Genomic DNA, 18,070 nt, shown 5'->3' on the forward strand with positions numbered 1-18,070 from the left:
TGGCTGGCCGCACAGCGTCATCAGGTCTATATCAGATCTGGCGCCGCCATGCTCGTCACAGTCACTCCGGATCAGACAGTGTAGGGAGAGCTGCTGCTGTGTCAGGGAGAGATTTGATCGTGTATTAGGTAGTGTAGGGAGAAAAAACGTACATTACACATATCCATCATAACAAACAGTCCTTCTGAGGACTAATCCATCTGCAGAGATATCAGGCAGGCAGGGTGTATAGGCAGGCAGTGTATATAGCAGACTGCAGTGCATATAGCACAAGAGGCTCCATTCCAATTCTGCCTTCTGCTGCTGTTAGATATTTCTATACAAAGGCCCAGGACTCAGGGGCCAGGAATATTTTTCTTTGGATCTTAATCCTCATTATTTGCTTAAAAAGCAATCCAGAGAACACCGTTTTTCTGCGCCATTTGCTTGTTTTGGGAGAGGTGTTTCTGCGTCAGGGACAGATTTGCTTGTGTTTTAGGTAGTGTAGGGAGAAAAACTGTACATTACACATATCAATCTTAACAAACAGTCCTTCTGAGGACTAATCTATCTGCAGAGATATCAGGCAGGCAGGGTGTGTAGGCAGGCAGTGTATATAGCAGACTGCAGTGCATATAGCACAAGAGGCTCCATTCCAATTCTGCCTCCTGCTGCTGTTAGATATTTCTATACAAAGGCCCATGTCTCAGGGGCCAGGAATACTTTTCTTTGGATCTTAATCTTCATTATTTGCTTAAAAAGCAATCCAGAGAACACCATTTTTTCTGCGCCATTTGCTTGTTGGCACTGCAGAATACAGCCAGGTCCTTATCATATTAGAGCGCTAGAAATCCAGCTATTTAAAACTGTGTTTTCTCCGTCAAACGGATCACATATACGTTGTCAGAAAATACTGCCATTTCTGGCCTCCATTAAAAATTTCCTTTAGTGTGTCATTGAAGCAATTCACCGCAGTTTGCTGTTCAAACTACTTACCTACAGGCCAGGTATTTAAAACTCTGTTTTCTCTATCACACGGATTACATATAAGTACGCTCCAAACTCAGTCATTTGTAGTGAGCGTGGAAGATACTGTCCTCAATTTAAAATGGGCAAGTCACGTGGCAAGGGACGGGAAACTGGATGTGATGGTAATGGTGCATGCAGAGGCCGAGGATAAGGCCGCGGGCAAGCCACAACAAACACCCACATCTTCTCGCCAGAGCTTCCTGTCACAATTTCTAGGGGACCGCAGCACACCACTATTGAACCCAGAGCAGTGTCAAAAGGTTGTTGGTTGGATAGCGGATAATGCTTCCAGTCACTTAGCCACCACCACCACCACCCTGTCTTACACACGGTCAAGTCTCAGTAGCCATGATTCTGGACCGCATATTCCTCACCCTGATCCTCCTTCCTCCCACCATGCCGAGTACCCAGAGACAACTGATCCCACACTTGGACACTCTGAAGAGCTGTTCACTTTTCCATTTATAGATTCGGGCCTCTCGCCCGGTCCACTTGAAGTGAGGCAAGAGGAGATCGCGTGTAGTGATGCCCAAATATTTGAGCAACCACGGTCACACGAAGGCGACGGTGGGAAATTGTCACAAGAGGTGGACGATGATGAGACACAATTGCCAGAAAGTCAGGAGGAGGACCAGGGTGCGGAAGTGGAAGACGAGGTGGTGGATGATAAAGTAACTGACCCAACCTGGCAGGAGGACATGCAGAGCGAGGACAGCAGCACACAGGGGGAGGGAGGCAGAGCACCCCAACAGGCAGGAAGAAGCAGTGTGGTGGCCACAGACAGAAGGCAGGCAACCGTTCCCCGTAACACCAACACAAAGGAAGTTGCCAGTACAACTGATAGGTCTTCCCGAGTCTGGTTGTTTTTTAAAGACTCTGCCAATAACTCCAAAAAGGCCATTTGCACCACCTGCCAGGCCAGCATCAGCAGGGGTGGCAAAACGACCAGCCTGACCACCACCAGCATGATCAGGCACATGGCAGCAAAGCACCCAACTTTGTGGGCCGAACCCCAGTGTCCAGATGCAGTGTCTAAGGGTGGCACCATTGCTTCTTCCGCTGTTGTACATGCAAGCCAATCCCCTGTCTATGGTGCATGCGAAGACGCCTCCTGCCCTGCACCTATCATTGCACACTCTAAAGTTGTTAGAATCCTCCTGTTAGTTTTTTCTATCTTGTGTTTTGCGGTCACGTGACCATCTGCCTTTTTATTCCAGCTCCGCCCTTCTGGCTTTGCTGGACTTCAGTGTTGTTTGACTGTTTTGCTAGCCTGGTGCTTCGGTGCCTATCTCTGTCAGTTCGCTTGGTCCTCTGGGACCTCTAGTACATTTTTGTCAGTTTGTCTTTGTGTTCTACAACAACTTCTGTTTAGGAGGTGTCCCATTTTTTGTCTCAGTCCTTAGTTCTTTTAGGGACCCCTCCCTTAATTCTATAGGTCTTCGTTCAGACTAGCCAAGGACTAAGGCTAGCAACAGGCAGCCCGCTACATCGTAGGGATTCAGCTTAGTATTACTGTAGGGACAGCTTTCCCTTATCTTTCCTTAGTACTTGTTGCAGATCATAACAAAAGTAGCAGCATCATAAGACCTCAGGAGTGGACATGGATGTCAAACATATGTACCATCCTCCAAAACTTTGAGGACTGCACCAAGATAGTGAGCTGCGATGACGCCATAATTAGCGTCACCATCCTGCTTCTCTGTCTTCTGAAACGCTCTCTGCTCACAATCAAAGAGGATGCATTGCAGGCGGAGCACGATGAGATGGAGCAAGGAACCATACAGGGTGATTACACACAGCCAAGACTCATCTCATCCCAACGTGGATTGGGTGACAATGTGGAAGAGGAGGAGGAGGAAGGACAGGAGCTAGTTTCATGCACTATAGACGGTACTACCTGCACAGCTGTCATACCGTCTGTTCAGCGTGGATGGTCAGAGGACAGAGAGGAGGAGGAGGAGGAGAGCATGGTCAGTCATCCTCTTGGTGAGGACACGGAAGTCTTGCTTGTTAGTAGTCTGGCACGCATGGCTGAGTTTATATTACGCTGCCTTTCCCATGACCCTCGCATTCTCAAAATTTTGGGTGACAGTCATTACTAGTTGGTGACACTTCTAGACCCACGCTACAAGGAGAACTTATCTCTTATTCCTGAGGCGGACATGTCTACAAAAATGGGGCAGTAACAGAAGGCCCTTGTTGCGGAACTTTTAAAAAATTCCCATCTGAAAACGCTGGCGGCAGAGGACATACTTCGTTGGACAACCAAGGAGTACAGGCAAGAGAGACACAACTTCAATCCAGCAAAGGCAGGGGAATACTGTCAAAGTTCTGGGAGAGTTTTCTTAGACCCTCCCATCGCACAGGCCCTGAGGCGCGGGGTACTCTCACAAGGAGTGCAAAGTTTGGGAAGATGCTGAGGGAGTACCTCGCCGACCGTACCAACGTCCTCCGTGATTCCTCTGTGCCTTATAATTATTGGGTATCCAAGCTGGATACGTGGAATGAACTGGCTCTCTATGTCCTGGAGGTCCTGGCCTGCCCTGCAGCCAGCGTTTTATCAGAGCGGGTTTTTAGTGACGCTGGTGGAATTCTAACAGATATGCGCATCCGCCTGTCAACTGAAAATGCTGACAGGCTGACTCTTATAAAAATGAACAAGGGCTGGATTGGGCCAGACTTCTCAACACGACCGAATGATAGCAGCGTAACATAAACTCAAATCCAGTGTCTTTTCTTAGGAGGTGTATTCCCATGCACCTTTTCACACCCACACATGGGTATAAACTTCCTGATTTTGTCTATTTGCTCTTGTCCTCCTCATTCTCCTCATCCTCCACCACCATATCACCAAGGTGACCGTGGTCCGTGATGCAACACCCACAGAATTTTTTGAAAGGGTGTTTATGATGCCAGTGAAAATTTTTTTTTATACAGTATGTTCATGTAAACCCCCTAGGGGTAAATGTTTGTCGGCCCATACACTTAGTGCATGGGCATTACAAGCATAGGAGGCCCGCTCCTTTCTAATGGGAACATTTTTTTATGAGGCCCTCCTCCACGTCTCTTTCAAGGGGCATTGAAGTGCCTCCAAATTTTTGACAGCCCTTGCATTCACTGCATAGGCCAACACTATGGGAGACTCTCTCCTTTCTAATGGGAATTTGTCATTACTGTGGCCCTGCTCCGTGTGTCTTTAAATTCTTAGTGGGGTTTTTCCTAAAATTGGTCAGCCGTTGGACTCACTGCATACCCTTTAACTGTATAGCAGACCCTCTCCTTTCTAATGGGAACATGTCGTACCTTGTTACTGTGGCCCTGCTCTATGTGTCTTTATATTCTTAGTGGGGTTTTTCCCAAATTTTGGCAGCCCTTGCAGTCACAGCATGGGCATTACCACTATAGGAGACCTCTCCTTTATAATGGGAACATTTTTTTTACTGAGACTCTCCTCTATGTCTCTTCAAAGGGGTATTGGGTTGGGTCCAAATTTTTGGCATCCCTTGCAGTCACTGGATACGCAATAACAGTATAGGAGACCCACTTGTTAATAATGGGAACAACAAAGCATAGCCGGCTGATGGCTCTCTAACAATAGCTACGGCAGACTGCTGGCCTTTTAAGAATAGTAAGGGGCATCTGATGTCCCTGTAAAAATAGTCTTTATGACTTTCAGAGTCCCTCCATCATAAATAAAAAAGGATGTGTCTGATGGGCGGCACGGTGGCGCCGTGGTTAGCAATGCAGCCTTGCAGCGCTGGAGTCCTGGGTTCAAATCCCACCATGGACAACATCTGCAAGGAGTTTGTATGTTCTCCTCGTGTTTGCGTGGGTTTCCTCCGGGTTCTCTGGTTTCCTCCCACACTCCAAAGACATACTGATAGGGAATCTAGATTGTGAGCCCAGATGGGGACAGCGATGATAATGTATGTAAAGCGCTGTGGAATATGTTAGCGCTATATAAAAATAAAGATTATAAAGATTATTTATTATTATATGATGTGTCACACACCACATTGCCAGATAAGGTTGTAAAATGTTAAAATGACATTTCCCGGTGAATGCATTTGTCTTAAAAAATAACGTAAAAAAAACAAAACAATATGATCTTTCTTTAGTATAAAAAACAGCGTCACCAATTTAAGCTCAATGTAATCACATTGTTCAGCTCATGCACCTCCTCCTCCATCTCCGAAAAGATCACATCAGTCACAAGCTGACAGCACAGCAGCACTGCCTTGGCCAAGCGGCAACAGGCTGTGCTGAAGATAACATGCTTAATGCTTAATTGACAAACCGCCCAGCGCTGCAGAGTTGATGAAAGCTGTAACACAGCAGTCTGATCTGTGGCTCTCACCGCTGACCATACAGCCAGGCATGGTCGTGTGTGACAATGGGCGGAACCTGGTGACGGAGAAATGACAGCCGAGGTAGATACGGTTTCCCTCTATGCCAGCCCTTTCACCGAGCTAAAGAATATGGCTGTGGTGAAATACAACTCCCACTGAGAAGCTGTTTCAGACTGAAAAACATTGTGCCCACCAGAATATTTGATTCTGAGGGCTAACCTTTCTCACCCGCTCAAGAGCCCCATAGCAGCTGTAAAGTTAGCACTATCATGAACTGTCCTGAGGTAGAAGCCAAGGCACACCAGAGGATTCTCTGGTGGGACCGTCCAACCCTGCTGAGAAGCAGTCCTGGCTAAGAAAAATGTGTGGGAAGGTTCCCGGACACTCTATGGCTGCTTTTTTACTAAGGAGGAAACACACGCAAACACGGGGAGAACATACAAAGTCCTTGCAGATGTTGTCCGTGCTGGGATTTGAACCCATGATCCCAGCGCTGTAAGGCTTCAGTGCTAACCACTGATCCAATGTGCTGCCATTCACCCTCTAATATCTAACAGGCTGGAGAAACTTGCACCTACTGCCACTCTATCTTCAGCTCCTTTGTGAGAAAATGTATTTGGGCAGCCACTCAGTCTACCAAATAAAATTCCTGAGAAGGAAATTGGGGATGGCTTCGCTACTGGTACTGGGGGCAGTGCTAATACCATGGCGTCGTATAATAGTTTGCTGGAAATATTCCAGGCTGGCAAATTCCCACAGAAAAGTACCAGCAGTAATGTTCAGGCCACATTTCAAGTGCAAGCAGCTTTAGAGGACTTCCTGGGAGAAATGACACGCAGGGTAGATATGGTTTCCCTCTATGCCAGTCCTTTCACCGAGCTAAATACAACTCTCAGCCAAAAAAGTTGTGGACTGGCTCCGTACCGTCACTGGCCACATTCACCTGTCCATGTGTTTGTGGTTAGGCGGTCCTTCCCAGTAAGTGCACTGGGGAGGGCACGGGTAATGTTGTGGGACCCGTGCTTGTGGAAGGCGGAGGCGATACCGGGAAATATAGTGGCGGCTGGGGACCGAGTATGGACACTCGGCCGCCGCCAGCATGAGGCTGTGAAAAGCTTTCGCCTCCACGAGCCTAAAAGGCCACATTTCAAGTGCAAGCAGCTGTCAAAAATTTGGCAGTATAGTATTGCAGCCTGTGGGTGGCTGCCTGCATACTTGCGCTTGCATTCCAAGGAATGGGGAAGGGACAACTGAACGCTGCAGTGGGACAAGGACGTGGACGGTGATTGTTGCAAGTCTGCAATGACAGGTGCATGGCGGGAGGCATCTTCGCATGCGCCAAGGATCACTTATGATGGGCACACTTTTAGGCAGTGACCTGGGAGTCAGAGATGATTCCAGAGGTTTTCCCCATGCTGTTCCCATGTCTTTTCAGCACTGTATGCATGTGTCTGATGATGTGTCACATTGCTTTTGAAAGCAATTCAAAAGTGTAAAAACGCAAAAAAAATGCTACGTGTGAACATAGCCCAAGTTGTGGAGAAGTATTTTGTTTTTGGTTATTTATTTTGCCTTATATACAAGTCATTACCCTGGAAAGGATGTTCCTTAACATATTTCCCAGGAAAATCCATTTTGATTTCGTTTTTGTATGTTTTATTGTGAGTCCGTAAAAAGTGGTGTAATACTCTGACCACGTTGCTGACAGCAGTGATCTGGGAGTCAGAGATGCTTCCAGGGGTCTTCCCCATGCTGTTCCCATGTCATTTGAGCACTGTTCCCATCGATTTGGGCAATTTTTAGGCCCTCTGCAGACCGCCGGGGGGAGCCACCTGAAAAATGCTTGAGTTTCCCATAGACTTACATTGGGCTCGTTGCTCGGGTCGAGCACCCGAGTATTCCAATTTGCTCGACCCGAACAACGAGTACTCGAGCATTTTAGTGCTCGCTCATCACTAGTAGTAAAATGTTAAAATGACATTTACCGGGAATTGTATTTTTCACCGTTGAAAGCAATGCAAAAGTGCAAAAAATGCATCAAAAATGCTACGTGTGAACACAGCCCAAGGTGTGGAGGAACATTTTTGGTTTCGGTTATTTACTTTGCCTTATATACAAGTCATTACCCTGGAAAGGATGTTACTTAACATATTTCCCAGGAAAATCCATTTTGGTTTCGTTTTTGTATGTTTTATTGTGAGTCCTTAAAAGTGGCGTAATACTCTGACAACATTGTTAAAAGCCGTGACCTGGCAGTCAGAGATGCTTCCAGGGGTCTTCCCCATGCTGTTCGCATCCCATGTCATTTGAGCACTGTTCCCATTGATTTGGGCAATTTTTAGGCCCTCTGCAGACCTCCGAGGGGTGGTGGGAGACGCCAGAAAAATGCTCAAGTTTCCCATAGACTTACATTGGGCTCGTTGCTCAGACATGCTTAGAAGGGAATATCCTACAGATAGATTCCATTTAAGGAAGAGAATTTATTGCTTAGACTGCGTTTTACATATATACATAATTAGGATTCGCATAAGGCAAAATGTGATAAATTAAAGATTTGGAGGCCGATTCATCAACTAGTGTTGAATGTTGCACATGCCTGTCATAATAAATGGCGTAACTGGAGTAATTCAGTGAGTGGTACATGTCACGTGTTGAATTAGGTGCATCTCTTAACTGGCGTGCACCGCCGACAAAAAAAGTACCCTTGTGGAGTAAGATATGCCACTAAAGTGTTGTAACCTTTCATGAATTTGACAGGCTGTCATAATAACCACACTTTGCCCATGCTCTGCCCATATTGGTGTGGCAAACCAAGATTGACGTGAAAACACCAAAATTTGCAATATTTTGAGCAACTTCTGAGTTGAGTGAAAATATTGGTGTTGTGAAGAAACGGCAGCAGAGAGACCCCGCAGAATCTCACTGTTGACACCTCTTGTAATGGATCCACACCCCGTCACCAGCCTGATGTCACAATACGCCAGACGAAGCACGTGATATGGGATCTACCTTTTGCACCAACGTGAGGTTACGCACCCCCTCAAGGATGCGTAAGGTCTGATTGGTACAGTTCTACACAGTCACCCCCTGTCCACACGGGTACAGAGAGGCACCAGGGAGTGAGAAAAGGTGGTCCACTCAGCCACTGACGTGGCACCACACTTGCTCACGCCCCTGACAAGCTGAGAGGCTCTTTCACTACTCCAGTGAAGCAGAGCCTTGTTGGCCTGGTAGAGGTGCCACCAGTTTCTATTTGATATAACAGACTTATATCAGGCTAGAAACCAGCCCGGTAGCATATTTGTTGGACCGAACAACAGGCGTAAGGTTTGTGGATCTAGATAAAAGAACAGCCCAAGGTTAAATTATATATTTAATCACCTTAAGGGCGTACTAAACAATACACTATATACATAAGGGTTATACATACACAGTGGTCAGAGTTGCAGACGCAAAAGCATGGGTACAAAAGATATAAAGCATTTAATCAAGTCAGTTACTGGTTTAGATGGATAATCTGTCTTTCGGGGGAAGGGCTGCCACATGGGAGGTTTGTGGGCCTTCTTTGTTGTTACAGGACTTTCCCCACACGACTTGATGTCCCTCCCCAGGGAAAGACAATAGGCTCTAGCTACAGAGACCTTCAAACTCTCTGGGTCACTCCCCTTACTGCCCCCCTAGTCAAGCCCAAGTCTCCACCCCTGTTCTTTCCCAGCTAAGAGCTCCCAAAACTAAAATGGACCATACCTCCTTACTGGATGGTCTTAGGGAACAGGTTCTGGTGTCAATGGACCCAGCTTCGCGTGGAGACCAAACACAGTGGCCCTGGGGGTTTCTGAAAGGCTGTGCCGCATATCTCCCTATTCTTGCTTACTGGGCAGTGAAGAAAATAATGGTGAGATTCTCCATTCTTTTAGGTTTCCGAAAATCTATTTTGTGTATCACTCGGATGTATCGTCTTACCGTAATTCAGTGTTGAAGTATCGTAGTTTACACAAAGAAGCACATGGCGTGTGGGATGGGCTTGCCTGCCTGCAGCAGCTGTGAGGGATCTCACTCCCTGCTTCTCAGCCCCCCTCCCTCCTGCTTGCTGCAAGAGGTGTTGGATTTGCATATGTAGAGCTCTGTAAAACCCGCCTGCCAGTGCCCAGTGATCGACAGGGGATTACCTTGAATATCTTCACAGGTGTTTTATGTCAGAATTCTGGTGTAAACACCTTAATTAATTAACCCCATATTTAATAGATCTGGGCATATACAGTAGATCAGGCAGTTGGAATTCAATCAATTCTTCTATTGAGCGGGGAGACAAGAATCTTTCGGCAGCAGCTTCTCATATAGAACAGAGGGAACACTTGGCCAAACCGAACATTCCAGTATGTGGGGGAGTCACAAGGGATAACTGTTAGCTAAATGATATTTAGTCCTAGAATTATCTTAAATCAGATTTATGTGGGCAGCATTAATCAGATCCTGGCTTCACGATTGCAGCTAGGTATATTTCTCTCTACGACGCTCCGTCGTATAGGTGAGAATATTCTTTAAAGGGAATCTATCAGTATGAAGAACCCTCCAGAGCCATTTATATGGGCTTCTATATCAAAGGAAGCTGAATAAAATGATTCTTTGACATCTGAAAGGGAGCTTTAACAGTGTGAGACATGTAATGACTGACAGTCTGCTATCCTGATCTTCATGTCTCACACTGGTAATGCCCTTATTCATTTAAAATAATCTCTGGAGGCAGATTCTCAGGCAGATCAGTGTTCGGCCCATAAATCGTAAAGATTTACATATAAAAACGTAGATTTCTCTGGAGTAAGACATCGGATCACAGACATTAAGGTATCATTTTATTCAGCTTCCTATGACCTACATGTCCTTAAAGACGGCTTAGGAGGATATATTATACTGACAGATTCCCTTTAAAGGTCCATCCGGGTCTTCCCTGTGCTGCTGCAGATGATTGACAGGTCTCTCGCTATGTCAATCACCTGCAGCGGTGCTGAAATAGCCAAGGGGGGTGCAGGACTAGTCTTGTCTCTGGCTACGGTCACCACCTAGATTTTTAAAGGATATCTTTTCTGAAACACTGGAGTGTTTCCAAAATAATATACCTGGCTGCAATCATGCTGTCTGCGGCTTGAGCAGCATGATTCAGGTGACAGGTTCTTTTACATATATGGCCAGCTTTGAAACTTGACACCACTTTGATTGGATTTTTCTATAAGAGTGCATGGTGAGTGGGAAGGGTGATTGTAGAAAAACAGTAAAGGGCATATTGTGGTTAGCAAAGACAGGAAATTTTCTCCTATGTTCAGAAGTTTCTCCTATTCCATCAGACCTGCTCTCCTATATCTGTACTTTTGCCTCCCATGCCATCCTTGCCAACTCTACCAATATGTCCGGGAGACTTCAGGAAAAAAAGACTGACCAACTGTGCACCTGGATGAGCAAGCAAATCTAATGGTTGTCATCAAGCTGACCAAATGCATGGATGAAAGTCCATTGGTGGTGCGGAAGAGTTTTCAAATCAGGAGTCACACTTTTTGAGCCGGGATGTCCAAGAGAAGGTCATGGATATCCAGCTCAAATAGTTGGCATTATGAAATAAAAAAAGTTGCCTTATGAATGAACCATGGTGCAGGGTAGCAGAATGGATATTTCACTGGAAACTTCTGTTCTGTTACGATTATAGTCTATGGCTCATTTTTATACTTGAGTAAAGAAGGAATTAATGACGACAACGTGTTACAGGATGACAGCGATGTAATATAATGCAGACAGCACAAAGAATATTCATTAAACTTCTGTTCTTCTTTAATGCTTCACTTAGATTGAGCTGAATAGATAGAATTACCTCTTCATAATCTTTTTACTCTCAGATGTCTTTTTCATAAAACTAAGCGAAAAAGAATAGAAAATGCTAAAAAGTCAAAGAAGAAATTAGCAGAACAACAAATTACTCACAGTTTCCATTCTGCAGATTTGCTCGTCTTTTCTCTTCAGATTTCATTTTAGCTTTAATATACCACTGGCACCTTGAGGGAAAGTAAAGTGATCATTATGAGGAGATTAATTTTTTTATATATATACTGTAATATTGGCAAAAACACAAAGAAACAACGTGATTTTAATCTTACAGCACAAATCATTATAATATACGATGCACATGCGAGGCCAGTGTTATTCAGAAATAATGTGGGTTTAAAATAGACTTTGCAGGAATGTTTGGCACAAATCCTCCATTACACCAAGGTTTGTTCCTCACACTATGGCCTAGATTCAATAAGATTGGCGTTTGTATGCCAGTCTTAGTGAGGAGCGCGCAGGAATAAGATGTGTTGTAAGAGACGCACGTCACTTAATGAATGTGGCACATTGTATCACTGGCATACGGCTTTGTGTGTGCTTTACCATAAGTGTTACTCCATTCAAAGAATGAAGTAACATTTCTTGGCATAAGAAATGCTGACACTATGCGTATCCAAGTCCTGTTGTAGGGGGTCAGCCCTTATTGGACATTGAATGACACTGTGGCTTTAAGGTACCATGCTCCCCTCTGGGTTTTGTTGTTGGACTAGTCACTTCCCCCTCCTGTTGTTTTTGGTTTGTGCTGAGGGAGATGAACCAGGAATCAGAGGAACCTGTGTGTGTCTGAGGGAACGGAGAGGGTCCTGCTAGTTTTCTGATAAGGAGAGGCTATACAAAGAAGCTGTTAATCTATACAAAGATAAGAGTACTGACTTTAGCAAGATTTGTAACCAGGATGGTGTCAAAGAGTAGAGGAATTCATCCCTTTTTGAAGAACGGTTTCCCTGAAGACTGGTGACCTGAGGCAACAGACAGCACAGAGTGTCAGCCATTCCTCAACAGTAACAAGATTTGCCTGCCTGCTGAAGAAAGATATCCAATGTACAGGTGAAAGGACTCAAGTGAACTGATTCGGCACAGTTACACCAGGAACAAGCGGCGGCCGTCACCTGCGTCTGATATGCGCAATTGTGAGTGACTCACTGGTGTTGAACTGTGTTAGGGTTAAGCATAGTTTTCTTTAGTTAGGACGCTGTTGCAGCGTGGTACAAATAGCAGAAAGCCAGAGAGAGAATTAGCTTAGAGCAGTTTGTGAAAACTTGATGTGTACTGTTTATATTGAACTTTCATTGCCATAGGTGGAGCATAGCTTTGTGACTCGCTTCAGCTATACCTTCCTATGTTCATGTTATTAATATTGTCATTGTAAATACTGTTATTCTCATCTCGCGGCATATAATTCCTTTGTACATAATAAAGCCACAGTTTTGTTTCAGTCTTCTTGTTTGCTGTGGCATACTTGAATCCTTCCTTAAAGTGTTCTTTGGACACCACTACACTGTCCTGGCGCCTCCTGTTTTGCCGCAGAGGCTACAAGCTTGCGTGAAAATGCTAACAGTCAGAAAACTTTTGTGCAACTTTTCAAGGCCAAAGACTTCTGACTTAAACCCTTAAACACATTTGGTGGAGAAATGATGATTACTTTAGAATATATACTTTGCTCACATCTAAGTTGGAAATTTCCAGTGTTTTGCTGTATCATAGGAGCAAAACAATAAAAAGAACGAACGTGTCATATCTCTGACATGATGGACACCAATGGCACCCAACGGATACTACTGACATCTGGTTTCCATTCTTGGGGTCTAAAGACTTCAATTTTACTGGGAAGAGTAGTGAAGCATGTTGCGGTATATGGTCCACAATTTGGGGTTAAGTATGAGAAAGAGGCTCCATTGATGGGAACATTTTATAACTGATGAACAGCTGAAACACTCAAAGTTAATAAGGTTGAAAAAAGACACATGTCCATCTAGTTCAACTGAGGTATTGGAAAGAATAATGGAAATAGGATATAGGTACATCCATAAAGCATGATCCAGTCTGCCCTAAAGAGATTTTTCTCTCCTGATCCCAAATGTCAACTAACTGGATTAATATTTAGCACACAAACTTTACACATTTACATTATTATTAAGTTATTTTAATCTCAAAACAAATCAAAACCTTTTTTGAAACCATTGATGGTTCCCGCTGTGTCCAGCTCCTGATGTAGACTATTCCACAGATTAATAGTTCTAATGGTAAAGAAGTCTTGACTCCTCTGGAGATTGAACCTTTCTTTCTCTAGACGAAGGGTTTTCCCCTATATCTTTTGAGGGAGTTTTACGTCAAATAGTTTTTGACCATATTTTTTAGTATGGGCCATTTATGGTCTTTCACAAGTTATTCGTGACTCCCCTTATTTGCTTCTTCTAAAGACGCAAGATTTTCCATGGCTGTTATCAGTTTTGTAGCTCTTCTTTCTACAATATCGAAATTCGGGGCCTCCTTTCTGTGAAATGGTGCCTAGACCTAAATTGCATATTCCAGATGAAGTTGCATTAATGCTTTGGTCCCTGTCCTGCGAGTCCATTCCTCTTTTGATGCATGACAATATTCTGCTGGCCTTAGAAGCCGCTAATTGAGATTACAATCAGCATTCTATTGAGATATTAATTAAAATTTGAATAAACAGCAGAGATGATAAAAATTTATTGACAAACTATTAACATTATCTGAAAGTTATTACATCATAGTAGTCTTTTTATATAGGAAATTTGTACAGATTTATTTTATACATTGCCTATAAATTTTAGGCACGTTACCTTCATTTCATGCAGGGGTTGTACGGTCCAAATTGATAAGTCTGTAGTCACTCTGTGTGACTGCAGACTTATGAATCCCCCCAGTGTATGGACTGTGCTATGCAGGGATTCGCTCGTTTCAGACCACTGCGTGTGGTCGACTAGAGGGCATGGCCAACTATGGAGCGAGGACGGGGCGCGGCCTTGCTCCATACAAGTATATGGAGCAAGGCCACGCCCACTAGACGGGCCCTGCTCGGGGGTATGTATAACTCATGTATAACTCATACATACCCTCCGGTTCTAGGGCAGAAACCGGCAAATCCCCACAGTGATCAATGCTGTTTGGTCAGTATTTTACATCAGTATTTGTAAGTCAAAACCAGGAGTGGGTGAAAAATACAGGAGTGGTGACATGTTTCTATTCTACTTTTCCTCTGATTGTTCTACTCATCTGTAAAATCTTCAGTGTAGAACAGGAAATGAGTTGAATATAAGGCTTAGATTCCGGTGTGAAAATTGCAACATTTCTTTTATATATTCAGCGGGTGAAATAAGTATTTAACATGTCACCAATTTTCTAAGTAAATATATTTCTAAAGGTGCTATTGACATGAAATTCTCACCAGATGTCGGTAACAACCCATCCAATCCACAGACAAAGAAATAAAACCATAGATGTCCATAACTTAAGTTATTTGTAATAATGAGAAATGACACAAGGAAAAAGTATTGAACACACGGAGAAAGAGAGGTGCAAAAAGCCATGGAAAGTCATGACACCAGCTGACATCTAACAGTAATTAGAAAGTAATCCTGCCACTTAGTGAAAAATAATAACAGCTGGTTCAACTGATGGCCTATAAAAAGGTGTCTCATTACCAAGGTGCCACATAAGAAACATCTCATGATGGGTAAAACCAGTGAGTCTCAAGACCTTCACAACCTTATTGCTGCAAAAAATATTGATGGCATTGGTTACAGAAGAATTTCTAAACTACTGAAGGTTCTAGTGGGCACTGTTGGGGAAGTGAAAAGAACATCATTTCACCATAAACTGACCACGACAAGATTTCAGACAGAGGAGTGAAAGGAGTTGTCCAAGAGCCAAGGACCACCTGTGGAGAGCTACAGAAAGACCTGGAATCAGCAGGCACAATTGTTTCAAAGAAAACAATAAGTAATGCACTCAATCTCCATGACCTGTATGCACGCACACCATGCACGACTTCGCTGCTGATCAAAAAACATGTTCAAGTGTGTTTAACTGGTTCCCGACCGCCCACTGTAGATAAACGTCGGCGCTTGCTGGGCTCTGTGCAGCGCCGACGTTTAAAAACGGTGGGTGGTCTCGCAGCGCTTAGGACCCCCAGGGTCCTGCAAGCGCTGCGATTCCGGTGCAGAGCGTTAGCTCTGACAGGGGACATCATCGGGACCTGATTGGATCAGGTCCCAGTGATGTTAACCCTTTGCTATGTTCTATATGCCGCAATCTATAGTGATCACGGCATATAGAAGGAGGAGAGGGGGTCGTCTTACTTACTTCTCCGACGACCCCTGATACCTTACAGGACCTGGGGTTGCTATGGCAGCTGGAGGTCACATGACCACCTCCAGATCTGCCATATATGGTGTCCTGCCTGGCTCAGCCTGCAGCTGAAGCCAGGCAGGAGACTGACTGTGAAACAGTCAACGAAGATCTCATGTAATGTAATACATGTCTATTACATTACATGAGATCAGTGATCAGAAAAATAAAAATTAATGTCCCATACAGGGACTAAGTAAAAATGTAAAAAAAAGTAAAAAAAAAGTTTTTAAACTGTTAAAAAAAAAACACAAAATAAATAAAAATAAATAATTAAAATATTAAACCAATAAATCAGTATATTTTTACAAAACCAAAAAAAGTACACATATTTGGTATCGCCGCGTCCGAAACAACCCAAGCTATAAAACTGTCACACTAATTAACTCCTTCTGTGCACACCGTAATAAAAATAAATAAAAAACGGAGCAAAAAAATATGCTTTTTCATCATATCGCCAAACAAAAAGTGGAAAAAAATGCGATCAAAAAACAAAATAGAAATAAAAATGGTACCGCTGAAAACGTCATCTTGTTCCGCAAAAAAAAAAGCCACCATACAGCTCCATCAGCCGAAAAATAAAAAAGTTATAGTGCTCAGAATAAAGCAATGCAAAAAAAATATTTTTTTCTATAAAATTGTTTTATTGTGTAAAAGCGCCAAAACATAAAAAAAAAATACAGTAAGTGTAGTATCGCTGTAAACATACTGACCCGAAGAATAACGCTGCCTGATCACTTTTACCACACGCAGAACGGCATAAAAAATCCTTCAAAAAACAATTCCTGAATTGTTTGTTTTTGTTCATTTTACCTCCCAAAAAAACGGAATAGAAAGCGATCAAAAAATGTCACGTACCCAAAAATGGTACCAATAAAAATGTCAACTCGTCCCGCAAAAAACAAGCTGTCACATGACTCTGTCGGCCGAAATATGGAAAAATTATAGCTCTCAAAATATGGTGATGCAAAAACTAGATTTTGCAAAAAAAAGCGTCTTTTAGTGTGTGACAGCTGTCAATCATAAAAACCCGATATAAATCTGGTATCTCTGTAATCGCACCGACCCGAAGAATAAAGTAATCTAATCACTTATACCGCACAAGGAGCGGCGTAAAAAATAAATAAAACCAATTCTTCACCTGCTACTGATTTGTTTATTATGTCTCCCAAAGATCGCAGTATGGCTCGGCACACATTTATCCTGCGCTCTGCGCTGAGAACTTACACCAGAGTTTCCGTGTAAATCTCTGAAATATGTGATTCAGCCAGAACCCATGACGGAAGATTCCCTGTAATGAGGCCGATATAGGCCATTGTGGATGCCGTCTGGCCTGGGATCCCACGGTGTCATTTGTTTTAGGCGTGCATAAAAGTGCGGTTGGCCACAGTTTTGTGCACTTCTGAAAAAAAGGACACCGCTAAACAGAGGCCAGACGGAGTCCAGAGTAACTCTGCTGCCTCATTACAGTGAATGGATCCCGCAGGGGTTTCATCTGAAGTACATCACTTGGAAATTTCGATGGAAACCCCGATGTAAGTGCTCAGCCTAGAGCGCCGGATAAATGTTACGTAAAATGTTCCCAATAAAAGCTGTAACTCAGTCCTCAAAAAAAGCTAGTCCCCACTCAGGTCTGTCATCTGTTAAAAATATAAGGGACTTCCAAGTTACTGGTAGCAGAAAGGCTCTGGAAAAGTGAAATGGCCCTTGCCCCCCAAAAGAAATTCAGAAAATGTTGTGCTCCCAAATCCAAATACCTATTCTACAATAATTTGTTCTCCAATTGTCAAATAGCGCTCCGTCCCCCCCAGATCTCGCCGTATGGCTGAGCAGTACGATACAGCCACATATGGGGTATTGCCACTTTTAGAAGAAATTGTGTGACACATTTCGGCACCATTTTTACCCATTGCCCTGTGTGAAAATGTAAAATCTGAGGGTAAAACATTTTTTTGTGGTAAAAATATAATTATGCTTTTTTCACTGCCCAATGGTATAAACTAAAAAATTAAAAAATACTCACTACTTCCCTAGATGAATTCCTTCAGAGGTGTAGTTTACAAAATGGGGTCACTTGTGGGGGTTTCTGCTGTTTCGGCATGTCAGCGACTCTTCAAATGTGACATGGTGTCTGCAATCTATCCCAGCCAACATAGCGCTCCTTTCTCTTCCGAACCCTGCCGTACACCAAAGCAGTGGTTTTCCCCCACATATGGGGTATCGGCGTACTCAGGAGAAATTGTACAACAAATTTCATGGTGCAATTTAACCTGTTACCCTTATGATAATGCAAAATTAGGGAATGAAAAACATTTTTTGTGGGAAAAATGTGAAAATTTTATTTTTACGGCTCAATATTATAAACTTCTGTGAAGCAGCTGGGGGTGCAAGGTGCTCACCACACATCTAGATAAGTTCCCTAAGGGGTCTAGTTTCCAAAATGGTGGCACTTGTGGGGGGTTTCC

At 43.7% G+C, this 18,070-nt stretch overlaps 1 protein-coding gene across 2 annotated transcripts in view; it reads right to left on the reverse strand.

The window, feature by feature from the left end:
• EPHA6 (EPH receptor A6) overlaps positions 1 to 18,070 on the reverse strand; it is a 1,434,803-nt gene that overhangs the window by 302,023 nt on the left and 1,114,710 nt on the right. For both annotated transcript variants that reach the window (XM_073668175.1, XM_073668176.1), the window contains one exon: positions 11,328 to 11,398. In XM_073668175.1, the coding sequence (XP_073524276.1) occupies positions 11,328 to 11,398 (71 nt within the window). The remainder of the gene's footprint in view (positions 1 to 11,327; positions 11,399 to 18,070) is intronic.

Source organism: Phyllobates terribilis, unplaced genomic scaffold, assembly GCF_046119375.1.
Source record: "Phyllobates terribilis strain yellow unplaced genomic scaffold, ASM4611937v1 Scaffold_2__4_contigs__length_985480577, whole genome shotgun sequence".
Lineage (NCBI taxonomy): Eukaryota > Metazoa > Chordata > Amphibia > Anura > Dendrobatidae > Phyllobates > Phyllobates terribilis.